General features: G+C 53.7%; 5 protein-coding genes across 6 annotated transcripts; 2 read left to right on the top strand and 3 right to left on the bottom strand.

Moving 5' to 3' along the window:
• Window positions 1–242: 242 nt before the first annotated feature.
• On the bottom strand, window positions 243–1,265 carry CKM354_000900300 (uncharacterized protein; the record flags this gene model as incomplete). Its single annotated transcript, XM_044804405.1, has 2 exons — window positions 243–643; window positions 692–1,265. The coding sequence occupies 2 exons, from the start codon at window positions 1,263–1,265 to the stop codon at window positions 243–245; spliced, it is 975 nt and encodes a 324-aa protein (XP_044660340.1).
• A 292-nt stretch (window positions 1,266–1,557) lies between these two features.
• CKM354_000900400 (uncharacterized protein) lies at window positions 1,558–7,509 on the bottom strand (the record flags this gene model as incomplete). Its single annotated transcript, XM_044804406.1, has 1 exon — window positions 1,558–7,509. The coding sequence occupies one exon, from the start codon at window positions 7,507–7,509 to the stop codon at window positions 1,558–1,560; it is 5,952 nt and encodes a 1,983-aa protein (XP_044660341.1).
• A 1,092-nt stretch (window positions 7,510–8,601) lies between these two features.
• Window positions 8,602–12,327, bottom strand: CKM354_000900500 (uncharacterized protein; the record flags this gene model as incomplete). Its single annotated transcript, XM_044804407.1, has 4 exons — window positions 8,602–9,167; window positions 9,222–10,989; window positions 11,044–11,300; window positions 11,355–12,327. The coding sequence occupies 4 exons, from the start codon at window positions 12,325–12,327 to the stop codon at window positions 8,602–8,604; spliced, it is 3,564 nt and encodes a 1,187-aa protein (XP_044660342.1).
• Window positions 12,328–13,212: 885 nt separating this feature from the next.
• On the top strand, window positions 13,213–14,954 carry CKM354_000900600 (uncharacterized protein; the record flags this gene model as incomplete). 2 transcript variants are annotated; one of them, XM_044804408.1, is made up of 6 exons in its annotated part: window positions 13,213–13,247; window positions 13,305–13,383; window positions 13,435–13,634; window positions 13,721–13,862; window positions 14,097–14,774; window positions 14,922–14,954. In XM_044804408.1, the coding sequence occupies 6 exons, from the start codon at window positions 13,213–13,215 to the stop codon at window positions 14,952–14,954; spliced, it is 1,167 nt and encodes a 388-aa protein (XP_044660343.1). The 2 variants fall into 2 exon arrangements, with proteins under 2 accessions (XP_044660343.1, XP_044660344.1); XM_044804409.1 differs by lacking the exons at window positions 14,097–14,774; window positions 14,922–14,954 and having other exon boundaries at window positions 13,721–14,012.
• A 373-nt stretch (window positions 14,955–15,327) lies between these two features.
• On the top strand, window positions 15,328–16,383 carry CKM354_000900700 (uncharacterized protein; the record flags this gene model as incomplete). The annotated part of the gene is made up of 1 exon (XM_044804410.1): window positions 15,328–16,383. The coding sequence occupies one exon, from the start codon at window positions 15,328–15,330 to the stop codon at window positions 16,381–16,383; it is 1,056 nt and encodes a 351-aa protein (XP_044660345.1).
• Window positions 16,384–16,538: the final 155 nt, after the last annotated feature.

Consider the following 16,538-nt stretch of genomic DNA (forward strand, 5'->3'; position numbering starts at 1 on the left):
TAAGCTACGCTTGAAGGGAAAAGCTCGTGCCCGTTGAATTTCTCGAATTCATTGTACAAGAAGATCACTCAGCGGTTGAAGCTCTGCTGTGAGCGCTCGAACGCTTCATTTCTTTATCGCCCTTGAGTCCTTCGCAGCATCGTAACGAGTGCTTGGAGCGTCCAACTAATCGATCATGTTGCCCCAATCGCTTGATCCATTATCAACGACCGTCAACAAGCGAAACTTCTTGCCGAAGCTACTTATGCCGCGCGATGCTCATCGCACACAGCCTCCGAGACCGATGATCTGACCTTGGCACAAGCTAAGCAGAGGCCGGTGCACTCTTTTGCCACTAGATCTGCAGCGTTGCGAAAGGCTCTGGCTTCAATAGTGGAGTAGCATTGTTCTTTGCACGGCACGATCTCGCTGTGTCGAAGGGCCGGCGCCTGCCGTGTCTTCTCGATCAAAGCCTTCAGCGAGGTGCTCTGTGAATCAAATTTCGGTGGCCAGTAGCGCAGGTTGAAAATCTCGAAGATCTTCTTCCGATAGTCTTGCTCTGCGTCTTTGTTGTCGAAGCAGTGGCCCGTGCGATTGGACGTCATTCGTCCCAAGGCCACACTGAACGTTCCACGGGCAGTGCTTCGCTTCTCGGCAACAGTCGCTGCTTTGATCAGTTGAAGCTAGCAGAGATACGAAGGGGTGCTCTTACCAGTCACACTTGAAGGCAAGCTTTCGGTGGACAGAAAGTCGAACTTATCCCAGGTGTGTGTCATGAGCATAGACGTGACGGTCCTGAAGGTGTGCGGACATTCGATGAGGTATGCCGCCGAAGTCATGCGCCACAGATCATGCTCCAAGGAAGCGGCGGTCGTGGATGGCCCGATGGGATCGTACTGACACCACGCGAGAAGAAGCGCGGAGCATTGGAGCTTGACAGGAGCCACACAACAGTACTTGTCGACGGTAACAGCGAGATCGAGGAGTTCTTCAGCGCTTAGGCGCGTGTTGAGATCATCGTAGCTCATGTGCGCCATGCGGCACAGACGCAGGACGGTCGGAAAGGTGTCGTCTGGTAGGGGTATCTCGGCGGGATTCAAGGAGTCTCTGACTTGCTGGCCTTCACGGAAGTGAGGGCCGAAGAGTGTCTTGAACACTGGCGAGATGGCGGCGAGTGTGGAAGCGTACACTCGCATCTTGCGGCAGGTTGCCGGGCCTGTGGGAGCGCCGACAACGAGGACGACGTCGCCGTCAGGCGCGACGACCTCGATTTTTTCGTCGGCCATTGCGAGTCGATGTTGGTGACTTGTGTGTTGATGTCGGCGAAGAGAAAAGCGGCGAAAAGTTGAGGCAACTTATAGCAACCGCAAGCTTCGACTCGAAACGCCGCTAGTGAGTTCCATGCATTAGCGTCGAGCAAACGTTCAGTTCCCATCCGACCACAAACGCCGAATGTTCGAGTTGGCCGCCGAGGCTCTGGCTCTTTCTGAAGTTCGGGACCTCGTGCATCCATGCAATCATATCTCATAGTACCATATTGCCGACTCTGTTCATCAGCCACATTCCTTCACCTTCTCCCTACTCCTTACCCTTCTTTAACCCATCATCCACCACCCTCGGCACAGGCGAAACCTCCACATCCTCCTCAACCACCCACTCCATCCCAATATACGCATCACTAACAACCACAATTCTGATCTTCCTCTCCACATCGCTCTCCGGTAAACTGACACTAGACTTCGTCGTCGGCTTGCTCCCCACAGCGTTCGTACCAGCACCTCTTCCTTTCCCGCCTCTGTCATTCGAAGGCCAATTGACTCTCTTCATAGCGTAGATCTCCCCATTTGCTGCATCATGCACCACTAAGAAGTAGCCCTCCGTCTGCGGCTTCGGGTACCGTGGCGCGTAGATTCTGTACTCTTTGTCCTGAACAGGATTGAGGCGAGACAGATGAACGCTCAAGCCCAGAGCATTCACATCCGAGACACCGATTCGCAATTGCGGAAGCTGACCAAGAGGCTTCATGACCCTTCCAAAGCTAGGATTCGGCAGACCAACTTGCTTCAGGGCACTTTCGATGACCCCTCTCTCACACATCGTAGCTTCGACCAAAGTCTTCGGCCTTGCATTATCGCCGAGAACCCTCTTCTTCTCCTTCTCGGGTCCAACGCCAGGGAAGATCGCCAACGGCCCGTCATCCGGCCATCTCCCGCTCTTCACGCATTGCAGCAGCGTCATCATCATCTTACAACTCTGCAGATATCCCAATTCCGTCAGAACATCGATCGAAGCTTGCAAGATACGAATCGCCTGATCGAGAACCGAATTCTGATCGCCCACATAATCGCTGATTGGGAGATCGATCCTCGAAAAGTGCGCTTGAAGCAAGAGATGAGCTTTGACGTGCGGATCCCACATGACAAGACCCAGTTTCTCTGCATCGATGGGTAGATTTTTGGATAGTTCGGCGTTAATGAGATCTTCATTGTGTCGGACAGGAAGCTCGTCGTATTCCGTCGCACGACACATCCAGCCCAGAACATCCTCGAAAGTTGCAGTTGGCTGGGCATGCTCCGTCAAAGTCCGAATGGTCTTATGGGAGAGGTAGTAGTAACTCATGATTTTGCCGAGAGGGGTGGGATCGATATCGCCATTCGGCATGATGGTGATACATTTGGACTCTGCAAGCTCATTGAGCGACTTGTCGACCATTTCAATCATGTAATCACTAGCTGCCTGCTGGGCAGCAATCGTGTTGTTCTCTTCAGCAGAAATTTCCAGCCCATAGTAGGATGGGTTCTTGTGCAGGCGCCGGAAGAAGAAGGTCCAGGTCAAGTAGTCCAGAGCATCTTGCTTGGTTGCGATAGTCTCAGCTGAGACTTCTGCACCCAAGTGATTGTCCAGGACATTGTGCAAGCTGGACTCAACAGGGAAGCCAGTATGCAAGAAGTGCTTGTAGAAAGGCTTCTTCGAATCTTGCGTGAAAATCCTTGCAATACCAGAAGTGTCGAACTGCGGTCGGCCAGCTCGTCCTAGCATTTGCAAGACGTCAGTCAAGTCCATGTCTTTGTAGCCTTCTATCTTGGCGTCGAAGAACTGAGTCCCCTTGACCACGACCAAATGAGCAGGCAAGTTGACACCCCAAGCCAGAGTACTTGTTGCGACCAAGATCTGAATCTTGTTGTTGGCGAAAAGCTCTTCGGCCAGCGATCGATCCGACTCAACCAGACCAGCGTGGTGCAACCCAATGCCGAAGCTCAGAGCTTCTCTCAGCGCGTCGTCCTTCACGCGCTCTGTGTTCAGCGCAAGATCGTCTTCAGACATATGCATAAATCTTCTCGGGTTGTCTTCCATGCCACAAAGGTTGATAAGCGCCCTCGCAGTAAGCCTGGTCTGTCTTCTCGAAGCAACGAAAACAATTACAGGCTTGCTAGGACTATGAGCCCTGATCGCCAAGAAAGTCGGTCGGTTCATGCTTTCCATCAACGGACAAAAGCCTCTTTGCTCTGGAAATCCATCGATGTAGATCTCCAGCGGCACTGGACGAACCGAATGGCGGAAATTGAACAGACCTTCTTTGACACCGAGCCAGTTGGCCAGATCCATGGCATTCGCACAAGCAGTACTCATACCGACAATTCTTACAGATCCCTTCTTCTGCGAAGCGATGTAGTTCATACGACTCACAATGATCTCCAGAATCGGTCCTCGGTCTCCACCAAGCAAGTGGATCTCATCAATGATAACCAAGCTGACTTGCTGGACGTAGCTTCTCGTCTGCCACGAACGTGAGATACCATCCCACTTCTCAGGTGTGGTGACAATGATATCGGCATCACGAATTGTTCGAGTATCAGGTGTGTTGTCACCAGTCAACTCGACCAGCTTCAGGCCCATCTGTCGCGTCAGGCGCTTCTGCCAGTCTTGAACACGTTCACGAACCAGAGCCTTCATCGGTGCAATGTAGACGACCTTGCTGCCAGGCTTCTCTCGGAAGGCCCACCACATGGCGAGTTCGGCTGCAATAGTCTTTCCAGATCCAGTAGGAGAGCCAAGCAGTACATTGGCAGGAGTGTAATACATGCAGTGGAAGAGCTGAGTCTGCATTGGATTGAAGAACTGGAAGCGCTGTCCATAGATCTCTTCCAGCAGCGGATTCTTCAAGGCCTTGATCGGGAGAGGTTGTAAGTTGAGCAGATCTGTGTATACGCTCTCAGTATCGGGACGGATCAGATGCTGGAACGAGACGGGCGTAACAGTCTCCGCGCCTAACCACCGGTCGCTCACAGCTCGGACATAGATTTGACTGGGCAGCGGATCCGAAAGCGGAATCGTGAAGTTCAACTCGTGATCATCGTAGAGCTTCTTCCTGCTAAGGATGAAGTACTCATGATGATAGATCTCGCTGGTCTCAGAGTTTTCCACCCAGATCCAGTAGCTCTCACTCTTGCCGTGATGGCGATCATTCCAGGTGAACTCTGGGGTCACGTACAACTTGACTCGAAGCACGTCTCGATTGAGAGGCGCAATCTCAGCTTCGATAGCCACGGTCGGGAAGTTGTTCAACAGCTCGCCGATAGTGCTGCCCATTTTTTGATTATGCACCAGACTGCCGATCTCAGCACTTTCCATGTCTCGCAATGACTCGATCGAGGCGGTGCTACCCTTCTCGTCAAGTTGACGCATGACACTCTGTGGCAACTCAAATTGATGGAAAGGATGCTCGTAAGGCCAGACCCGCTTCTCGATACTCTTGCACATGCTCAACAGGACAAGACATTGGTAGCCCCAACGCCGATTAAGCGCAATCATGAACAATGCTCGACAGATACGGGCTGCGTTTTGAGCGACGTAGGCCGTATCAGAGACCAGAGTGAAGTCTTCGAGGTTCGCCTTGCTGATGTACGATTGCAAGAGGACGTTCGTCTTGCCCTGCTGTGTTCCGATTCCGCCCTCGATGTCGCACGGTGCGGCGTTCTCTTTCAGCCTCATGAGCTCCTTCTCTTCGCTCTCTCGACTGGTAATGTTGTCGAATTCTCCGCTCATACTGATCATCTTGAGAATGTCTGCTTCGGTAGCTTGAGGCCGCATCATAGTGTTGAAGATCTCAACGCTGGTCTGCAGCACGTAGTACTGACTTGCGATTCGTCCAACGTCCTTCGCTCGCAACTCTTCGGTTGTCTCGTTAAAGATAATCATCTGGCTCGACTGCAAGACTTTGGCAGCTCGAATGATGAGGTCTCGTCTTCGCTGAACCAAATTCGGATCTCGCTGAATCTCAGCCCACTCAATACCATACGCGATCGGGTTCCTCTTCATCCGCACGAAGAGATAGGAGTAACCCATCCAAGTGATAGCCTCTGGCACACTGGTTACGGTGCCCAGTGAGATCTCGGCGTTAAGGTTGTCAATCAGCTTCTTGCTGAACTGACTCTCAATCGGCTGTTGCTGTGTGACTGCAGTCAAGTAATGCTGCAATTTATCCTGCGTGGTCAGGATCATGCCAATACCTGTGTCCTGGAATTGTGGACGACCAGCACGACCGAAGATCTGCAGCACATCCAGAATACCGACATCGACAAATTTACCAGCTTCTGCGCTGTACAGCTGAGTGCCCTTGATGATGACAGCGGCAGCCGGAAGGTTGACACCCCATGCGAGTGTCGCAGTACAGCAAAGTACTTTAAGCACGCCTTCAGCAAAAAGTCGCTCGATGAGATTTCGGTCCGAACGAGGCATGCCCGCGTGATGCGTTCCCATACCCTTTGCGACCAGCTCTCGAATCTCTCGGCCTTTCGACTGCTTCACATCCTTCAGTGCCTGAGTATAGCCCTCGGATAAACTTGGATCGAAGAGATCAGTCAAGCCCTGCTCCGTAGCCATTTCGTACAGAGTCCTGGCAGTCTTGACCGTGTCTTTCCGGCTATGCACAAACACCATGACTTGATGTCCACACTCCAGCATATCCTTGACTTTCTCGAAAGCCACATTGTCGATATTGTCCCGACTGGTCTTCGTCCCAGGCTTGCCTTTGACACCGATAAAGTGCTGTTCAAGGGGAACAGGGCGGAAAGACTGATCGAAGAAGAACAGACCTGCCATCCTGTTCACTTTTAAGAAATCTGCCACATCAACGTAGTTCGGCAGCGTGGCGCTCAATCCCACGATCCGAATCAGAGACTGTGTACTCTCAACCTGTCGTTCTGTTCTTGCAACCAAAGACTCCAATACCGCACCTCTCTCGTCGTGCAGCATGTGCACTTCATCAATGATCAAAAGTCGAACCTTTTGCACAAGTTCCGTATCGCCAGTCGACTTCCTTGTCACAACATCCCACTTCTCGGGCGTCGTGACAATGATCTGCGTAGCCACAATTTCCGCTTTGGTCAATTGCATATCACCAGTCAACTCCCGCACTTGGATCCCGAGCCACGCAAGTCGCTTGCCCAGCTTATCCGTGATTTCTGCCGCCAGAGCTTTCATTGGCGCCACATACACAATTTTGAAGTCGCCCACGTGCACAGCAAACTCCGTAGCGTCTGGCTCCTCGATCGGGTTCGGATGGATGTTTTTGGCCACGGTGTTCAAAATCGTGAGCATCGCCGCATCTGTCTTACCCGCACCAGTCGGAGCACAAATGAGCATATTCTCACTGGTGTTATATGCAACAGGATATACCAGACTCTGCATGCGGTTGAGAGATTTGTATCCTTTGAATGTACGCCTACACAGGCCGTCCATATCCTTGATGTCCACGAGTTTTCGATTGGAGCCGAGCACACCAACTCGATTGGCCGGAATACTGTATTCTTCATATTTCTCTCGTTCGATTCTCTCACTACCCATAGGCAACGCATATTTTCTTCCGTGCGCAGAAAGCGTGTTCCCAGCGTCGTGCGCTTTGTAGATGTGCGGATACTCTGCTTGCGAGCGATTCTGCGCTGCAGCCAGTGGCGCACTCTTATGCATTCGATCCTGCTCTCGAAGCCGAGCATCGCGTTCCGCTTTCGAGAGAAGACCAGAAGGGCGAGAAGAGGTAGAAGTAGCAGGAGTGGAGGAGAGTATTGATTTTCGATACTTGAGAATATCGGAAACTAGATCGAGTTCTTCGAAGCCCAGAATATCGGCCAGAGTCATCTGCAGCTCGTCATCACTGCTGTCAGATGCGAGCACAGCGATGATCTGCTCTTGAAGGGCGTTGGCCTCGAGCCCGTTGCCCTTATTGGCCACTGTTTGGCACTTCTCTTGCAACCAATCTCTCGAGCCATCTTGCACTTGTTCAATCGCTGCAGGCACTTCAACGCTGTCCTCACTGAACGTCTCTTCCTCTTCTTCACTGATCAGATCCCAAATATCGTCTCCTGAAGCCGGTGACAGGTCTTCATCGTCCAACTCGAGATCCAGATCAGCTTCGTACGCTGGCTTCTGTTCGCCATTCGTTTCCGGCAGTTTGAGCTCTGCAATAGCAGCTCTCATGGCCGCCAGCTGTTCGAGCCATTGTGCTGCCGCAGCTTCGGCCGAAGAAGACATTTTCGCGATGTACTGTTAATGCTCGATCGTGAAGTGGAAAGAGAGGTCGAACAGATTTCCACACGATGATGCGTGTGAGTCCAAACAGAGTTCACGCTAGTGGGGTCGCGGTGGATCCTTTCCGACACCATCTCGCGGCAAACAGACGCGTCGACTTCAACAGGGCAAAACACCAGCAGAACCACTTTTGTTTTAAGCACTTGTAGCTCACGAATTGCAAGGCATCATGGTCAGCATCCTCACGACTTCGAACACTCACCGAACGCAAACTAACGCTCCTCGCAGGAATCCCCCCACGAACACCAACAATCCCTCCTCCTCACCCGCATAATCACCAACGTGGAAAAGCTGAACGAAGCAATCATGGTCCTGAACAAGTCTCTCCAGGTACATGAGACCAATGGTACTCACCTTCGTACGCCGCATTTATTGACAATGACAACAGGAAATCAACATTCAAAACATGAACGTCGAGCTCGTGGCTCAAATGTTCAAAAACTATCAGAGTAATGTGTTATTTCACTTAGAAGGTACGTATCGCCTGGACTATCGTTCTTGCGGGCATATGGTAGATCCGACATGCCGTACGACAAATTTGGCTGATGCTGTTCCGCATAGCTACCGACAGTCTGAAGGAGCCATCATGAGGCTGCAGGCACAATCACTGAAAGGCTATCGTTGGTCACGAAGGGAATGTAAAATTGGCAGCGCACAGGGAAGGCGCATTGTGGACATGCTTTCTGGATGCGAGTCTAATTGCAGAAGGCGGGGACGTCACGAGAAATAATCACGATCAAGTAAAGTAAGCATCAACTTGAAGATGGAGGGAATAGAAAGAAGAGACGAAGACTCAAGCTCAACCTTCAACAACGAAGTCGAGCCGACTTTGTGATTTGAGAAGAAACAACGAGTAGTCGTATGTGCGCGCTAGGAATCGTAGCTAGCGAGAGCGCAGCGCAGCTCAGCAGATAGTGAGCGCATCATCATCACAGCGCCGTCCAAGCACAGCATCGGAGAGAAACCGAATTGTGGTCCAGAAAGCCTTGCTTTCGCCTTAAGAGTAGTAGCAGCTTGCATGCATGCATCCATGATTTATGACCCCGAGCTCCCAATCGCGCCAAGATTCTGAAAGATGCCACCCTGTGGTGGCGCAATCGTTGATCCACGACCAGCACCTGGTGCACCAAATGTGCCAAACGCAGGGGAGCTCTTGCCCACAGCAGGCGACCCTATCGCTGCGAGTTCGGCAGGGCGATGTCCCTGGTCAGGCGTCGAAGCATCTTGGGTCCACTTGATCTCTTTCGTGCCATCATCGTGTTCCCGGAAGTGGAGTTCGCCGCCGCCATTGCGAGAATCGCCTTCCACTGTCGAGATGTCCTTGACTTCAGCCACATCCGGTGGGAAGTCCAATGGTGGGTTGCGGGACATGATGTGCTGGATCACAGCATCGACATTGTGGTACTCGTCGCCTGAGCGCGAGAGATCTCTGCAGGCACTGCACAGCAACTGCCGCACTGTGATCGGTCTGGTCTGAGGACCAGGACGTGGAGCACCTAGCGGGCCGCCAAAAGAGCCAAAGTGGTTGTTGTTCGGGAATCCAGCGTTGTTAGCGCCCCAGCTACCAACTTGAGGCGGCAATGCTCCCCAGCCAGGACCTCCTAAAGCAGGACTCTGCCCGAATGGCGCAGCCGGTGTGTTGCCCCAAGACGTACCTGGAGCACCAAAGCCACCAAAGCCAGCGCCACCAATGGGCGTCATGCCAGCTCCTGGAATATTTATGCCACGTGGGTTGCCAGCCATACTCGAATGGCGTCGAGTATTCTCGCCATTGAGGATTGGCTCGTCAGTATCGTCCAAGAGCGCGGAGCTGCCAAGATGCTTCGACAGGTCGTCGATCTCCCCAGATCCATTGCGCTCTAGGCCAGGGGGACGCACGCTACCTGGTCGCTGTATGGGCGCCGGTCGAGCAATCGGCTGTGCTGCTCCTGAATCGAGGCGATCTTTATCAGCAGACGCCTGGCGTGAATGACCAGCAATACTCTGTCGCTGCGCTTCGATACCACTGGTCGGTGGTTGTCCAATCGGCGAAGTCTGCTGGTGATGAAGATGGGGCTGCCCAAATCCTGGAGGCGGTGGCTGCTGTTGTCCCATCATGCCAGGCCCGTCAAACGGAAACGGTCTTCCATGCTGCTGAGGCATCATCATGCCCGGCGGTGGTGCCATGCCGTTCATGCCTGGAGCACCAAAACCGAGGCCGTTCGGAAAGCCCATGTGCGGTGGTTGTTGTGGAAACATGGGCATTGGACCTCGCTGCCCCATGTTTGGCATGCCCATTGGTCCGCGCGGGCCGGGGAAGTTGGGAAAGCCCATTGGCGGCATTCCTCCAAAGCCTCCTGGTGGGAACTGCTGAGGGTGAGGCATACCCGGCGGTGGTTGAATCGGTTGATGGTGAAGCGGCGACGGTGCACCAAGAGGGTGCTGGTTTGGATGGTTAGCTTGCTGATTACCAGACTTTTGCAAGATCTGCTTCGGTTGGTTCTGAGTTTGCTGGGCGCCGCTACTTCCGGGAGAGGAGGATTTGCTTGGAGCGCTTGATATTTGCGATTGCGTCTGCTTCGGCGAAGAGGCATGCGAGCCGTGGTGCGATGCTTGCCGGGGCTTCGAAGGAATTGGAGCTTTCGGTATCGCCGGCGTGGGCACAGAAGGATGAGGTGATGCCACAGCAGAAGGAGTCTGCTTGCCAAATACGCCAGGGATAGCCACCGTAGCTTGAGAGGGACGCTTTGACAACACCGGGGGGTGTGCAGCATTCTGAGCATTGGCAGCCTGCTGTGCACTCTTTTCTCGTTCTCGAGTTTCCTTGTCCGCTCTCGCCTTCACTTCGCGTTCTTTCCTATCCTTGTCTTCTTGGGCTTTGCGCTCGCGAGCCTCTTTCTCCCGTGCCTCTCGCTCTTCGCGTTCCCGCTTACGCTGCTCTTCCTTCTTCGCCTTCTCGGCGGCTTTCTGCTCACGGGCTTTGCGCTCGGCTTCCTCTCGCCGCTGCTGTTCTTCCTGTTGTCGCTTGAGCTTCTCAGCTTCCTTACGCGCCTTCTCCTCCTCTTGCCGCTTCTTCTCTTCCTCACGCTTTCTTCGCTGTTCCTCCTTCTTACGACGTTGCTCTTCCTGCTTCTTCTCCTCAGCTTCCCGTAATCGTGCCTCTTCTGCAGCCTTCTCCGCGTCGCGTTTCGCTTTCTCTTCTGCCTTGGCCAGTTGCTGCTGCTTCTTCTTGTCCTTCTTCTTCTGCGCGTCTCGTTGCTTCTTGGCCTCCCGCTGTGCCTGTGCCTTCTCATCCTCCTCCAGTTCGTCCAGGAGCTTCTGTTGACGTTCGGCTGCCACCTTCTCCTTGTAGGCTGTCAGCACGCGCTGTTCGAACATGCGTGCTGCAAATATTTGAAACATTCGGCGTCCTTCCTGCATACGTTGTTCCTCGGTCAGCTCCTCCTGCTCTATATTAGTTTGGAGATGTGTGGGACTTGCCATCTTGATGTCACCCACCATGTCCTCCTCCTCTTCCATGTCGTCGTCATACTCTTCCTGCGAGTTGTATGACTCCTCTTCATCGTCGAACTCGTCGCCGTCCAACTGGTCGTGGTCGTAGGCGGGGTCGCCCGGAGGATAGCCGGAGTGGGTATCTGCTTCGTACTGAGATCGCTGTTCTCGCTGCAGGCGTCGCTCGGCCAGCTGCTCCATCATTTCGATGAACTTGCGGCCGTCATTCTTGAGGAGGTCGTCTGCTACCGTGAGAAGGTTATCTGCATTACCCTTTAGCTCGGCTTTCAGCTTCTCAACCCACGGAGTCAGTATACCTTTGACGGTCAAGTGAGAGCCAAACGAGAAGAAATCTGGCACGCCGGGATGACCCCGAGGTGGTTCAGGCTCCGGCTCGGGCTCTTCGTCCGAATACTCCTCGTCGTCCTCTTCATCACTGTACTCCTCGTCCTCCTCCTCGTCACTGTACTCGTCCTCGTCGTCGAGCACCTCATGTATCTGACTCGTCCGGTGGTGAGAGTGCGGATGGTGGGCATGGCGATGCAAGGGGGGCGGGGGCGTCGCCAGAGGATGCGGTCGGCGGTGCTGCAGCGGATCGGGCACCAGGCCATCGGTCGAGGGCAAGGGCGGCACGTCGTGGTGAGCGTACTGCTCCAGCTCCTCGTAGTAGCCCTCATAAAGCAGCTCGAGCTCGTCCTCTATGGCCAGTCTCTTCCGCCCGCACACGGTGCACGAGCAAGAGTGCTTTTGCTGCTGCTTCATCTTCTTGAGCACCGCTTCCTTCTCAATCCTCAACAACCGCTTTCGTTCGTCCTCGGTCAGGTTGAGCCAGAAGTTCTTGATGTTCTCTCGCTCTTGCTGCATGCTCGTGTGCCAGATTGCGTCACTTTGTCGGTTCCCCCGGTTCGGGGCCTTTAGCTGATTCGAAGGCTGCGAGTGAATCGGCGGAGGCATAATTCGAGGGTCGTACGAAGCTCGCTGCTGGCTATTGCCCGGCTTCTTCTTCTTACTGCTCTTCTTACTGCTCGTCAATGGCGGCGGGGGCGGGTGCACGCCATTTGTCGGAGCATGCGCAGCATAGTGATGTTCGTACTCGGCCTCGGAGTCGTAGTCGTCCTCTTCGTCCTCTTCGTATCGCAGGGCGTCTTCGTCATAGCCTTCGTCGGTCTGCTGGGCAGCCACATGGTTCGCGGGCAGCTTCTGAGCGGCCTTTTGCGCGGCCTTTTGCCTCCGCTTCGCCTTCTTCCGGTTCACTGGAGGCGCCGTCACCACCGTGCCATTTGCGGACATGGCTGCGAAGCCAGATGGGGCGTTGTGGTGGTCGATGTTGGGTTGCGAGTGAGAAGAGAGGTATGTGTGAGTGCTCCACCTTGGTGGAAGGATCGTGGCTGGTTCGTGCTGCTGCTGTCCCACTGCCGCGCGCCGCCGTCGTCACGTGGAGCCAGCAGAGAAAGAGAGTAGACGCGCAGTGTGCTGGACATGCGCGGGGCGGTGCGGTGTAATCGGAGCGGTGGTGGTGGTGTGCGAATCGGCGTGGGCGTCTTTGGCGACGTGGGTCATTCCAGCAGAGCAAGAGCACGAGCGAAGTGGAGTGTTCTTCCGACCGCGCCTCACTCTCATCATTCAGCGACGCATGCACAGACAGACAGGCATTCATTCAACAGAGACCGACGCCCTCCTCACATCCCGCCGACACGCTTCCCGCACACATACTATTGCTACATTGGACGGTATTTCTCGCGTTGCACGTCGTCGAGAGCAGAGTAGAGCAGAAAGTACCTCCGGCGCAGCATCTGGGCCCAGTCGGCTGCGTTCATTGCGCAAGCTCGGAAAGGTTGCGCACGAAACAGCGACGACACGACCACCGACTCCCAACCCCCTCCGCCTCGACCGCCATAACACTCGCACAACTCCGCCAGCAACACCGCTCCACGTCCGGACTCGACCACGCGCTGCACCTGCCCACCGCACTCGCTCAGAGACCCTGCATATCCAAGCAGACCACCCGCAGCCGCCGACTCGCTTGCCTTCAGCTGCCAGATCAATCCCACTGCGAACTGGGCAGCTAGCGCAGAACTGAGGACTATCTCGATCGTCTTCGTCAACCGCTGCTCTCCGGCCACATACGTTCAAGAACACATCTCGTCCGGGCCCACCGGCTCCCCCGTCCTCAACATGGCTCAACCACAAGATCAGCAGGTGATGCGGAGGTAAGACACGGCATGGCTACTGGCACAGTGCAGCCGCATGCTGACTGCCGCCTTCAGAAAGCTCGTCATCATTGGCGACGGTGCGTGCGGTAAAACGTCGCTGTTGAGCGTCTTCACCCTCGGCTACTTTCCCACGGTGAGTCGCTACGGGAAGGTGCGACAGTGAGCATGCGCTAATGAGACCCAGCGATATGTGCCTACTGTCTTCGAAAACTACGTTACCGACTGCAGAGTAGACGGCAAGAGCGTGCAATTGGCTCTGTGGGATACCGCTGGGCAAGAAGACTACGAACGCTTACGCCCATTGGCCTATAGCCAGGCCCATGTTATTTTGATTGCGTTTTCCGTGTCCAGTCCTGACTCGTTATCGAATATCACGACAAAGTGGTGAGTTGCGATCCCGTTCGCAGTGCCGTGAAATAACCATCATGGTTTCACCCTGCTAGGCCACGCTAACACATTCCGCGATGAAGGCATCCTGAAGTCCTCGATCGCTGTCCAGGCGTTCCCATTATTCTCGTTGGCCTCAAGAAAGACTTGCGTGACGATCCAGTGGCACAAGAAGAAATGCGAAAGCGGTCTGAGAAGTTCCTCACTCCCGACGAGGGAGAAGAGGTGCGGAAAAGGATAGGCGCGAAAAAGTACCTTGAATGCTCTTCGTTGACTGGCGAGGGCGTGGACGACGTCTTCGAAGCTGCTACCAGACAGTCACTGCTCAGCGGAGGCAAGGAAGGAAACAGCAGAGGCTGTTGCACTATACTCTAGGAGTGCGGTGTGTGCGCTTTGTGTGAATTGGGAGCTTGCTAGGGGGGGCTGCACAAAGCATTTCGTGACTCGGGCCTGTGGCAGACGGTCGAGAAATTTCTGACTTGGGCCATGCCGGACACAAGCGACGCGGACTGGACATTTTCCGTCCGGAGACGTGGGCAGGAGAATTACAGTCGCATGACAGTCGACAGGACCAGGAACTGGGTCGAGTTGCATGCTCCGGTTTTCCACGAAAGCGTTGATGAGGGCGAAGCAGAAGCTGCCCACGCGAACATCGATGGAAACCACCTTCACCATTCAAGGCAGCATGATCCGCTCACAGCAGCTCTCGGCACACATCATCGTAACGATCATATCAGTCGAAACCTCGAGGAGAGCAACAACATCTGGGTGCATCCTCACGAGGCCACAGAGCAAATTCCAGACGACTATATCTTTGATGGTTTCAACGAGCGACAGTTCATAGGGGATCCTGGCCACAGCGGACTGCAGTCCAACGGAGACGGCGTAATGTACGGTGGCTCCGATCGCGCTCAGATCGTGCCTGACGTTGATGCGGAGTCGCAGCCTGCTGATGCAGTGTCCGTCGATGAACTGTCCTGGATACGCACCCCGAGCAGCTGGTACACCCGTCGGAGCCGTCGGTCGCCTGTGTCGTCGCTGGAATTGGAGCCTTCTGTTCTACCCGATTGGCTCGCGTTCTTGGACGCGCCGAGGCAAAGCGAGCCTTCCGAAGCTTCGAATGATGCGGCTACTCTGGTAGAGGAGAGCACTGACGACTGAAAATGTATCAGGAAGCCGTTCTTTCTTGGACGCGAATTTCCAAAAGTGGATCAAACAGACAGGCAACAAAAGTTTTTCGTTCTTTGGCAGTGAGTTAGCGTTTTTGGATTCTGTGCTTCTTAGCGAGAGCGATGGAGTTATTGTATCATCGTTTAGAAATGAGCCACATTCTGTTGTGCTCGCGGCAGAGACTGCTAGCAAGAGAGAAGTCAAGGTAATGGATACTAATGATGGAAAGACGGTCACTACGATTATAGTGTTTAAATGGAACAAATAGTGAATCCACAACACGAAAGTGAAATTACTGGGGTTGTGGTAGACAGCTTCAGAAACGTCCTTGATGGGCGGCGCGAGCTGTCGCATATTCAACAACACACGACCTCTGTTAGCTGCAGTTCGGTGGGCGATATTCTATTGTGAAGCTCGTGTCACGGCTCGGCTCTGTCCACAAGCCACCACCTCATCACACAGTTTCGCACGCCGGCAACTGCTGCTGGAAGGGCACTGGCGCGGTCGCCAACAACAAGCGATGCATCTGGACCATAAGCTGCCTTGGAATCTTCTGGCATCGCACCTAGCTATCATCTGGTCACACGCTCGATACACACCGCACGCTACAGACATCTTCTCAAAAGGACATGATGACTGGCCCAAGCACTTGGAGTATTTCCGAAAGGCCTTCTACAACACACTGCTAGAATTTTCCCAAACAGAAGCCAATAGATTCCAAGATTTGCGTCTCTGGAAACCTTCCTCTGCCGATGAGATTCTATCCGACACCATATGTTCCCTCCCAGAACGCATTTTCAATCTCGGTCAACACGAAACCAATTCCCTACGCCACAATCCGATCGGCCCGCAACATCAAAGCATTCAATACTGGATCTCCCGAGCATCCGAATCTCAGCCGCCTTCATACACGTCCTCAGACGGAGACTTGGCAGATGTGATCAAAACCCTCCTAGCTATCTCAGCGCATCTATGCACTTCCGAGGACCCCGCTGAGCAAAAACTTGGTCATGAAGCATTCGCGAGTCTGCTACGACTTAACAAACATCCTACCATTCCTTTGGAGAAACTAAATCATATCCATTGGGGCCACAGTTTTGGCGTCGAGCATTTGGCTGAAGATACTCTGAGGATTTACTTATTATTGAATGTGGTTGATGCGATCAGACAGCAGCAGCAAAGCAAGAACAGCGAACGTAATCCTCAGACCATATCCATCGTCGAACTGGACAACTTCCGCAAATGGGCCCGAAATAGTCTCGTAGATTTCGATTTTCCCGCACAAAATCTTCTGCACTATGATTTTTGGCGAAGCTATGTCGACGCAGAGGAGCAAATGCAGAGTTCCAATGCGACAGGCTTGGAGGAAAGAGTAATGCAGGACTTGGATCCTACGCTGACTGGCAGTGAGGGCTGGTCTCGGGATGACGGGATTGCGCTGAAGCGGTACCTTCGCACTTGTTTTGGTATTCTCGTGCGATATAATGTTCTGCTGTCGTTGTGGTATGGGGAAGATCATGCGAAGAACTTCTGGGAGGAGCAGATTGGCTACCGCCTTGAGTTTCGACAGAAGTGAATGGCTGTTGTTGGGTAGGTGGATTAACGGTGCTGAACTGAATCAATAGCTTCTAGTTAAAGCCCTGCTTGATGGCATTAGGTATCAATATCTATTCTGCAGTGCCAACGCACTTCCCCGAATGAGCGCCATGGTGTTCTCTAGGGGTAGAGTGT

The sequence above is a fragment of the Cercospora kikuchii genome (assembly GCF_019650295.1).
Source record: "Cercospora kikuchii DNA, contig_00006, whole genome shotgun sequence".
Lineage (NCBI taxonomy): Eukaryota > Fungi > Ascomycota > Dothideomycetes > Mycosphaerellales > Mycosphaerellaceae > Cercospora > Cercospora kikuchii.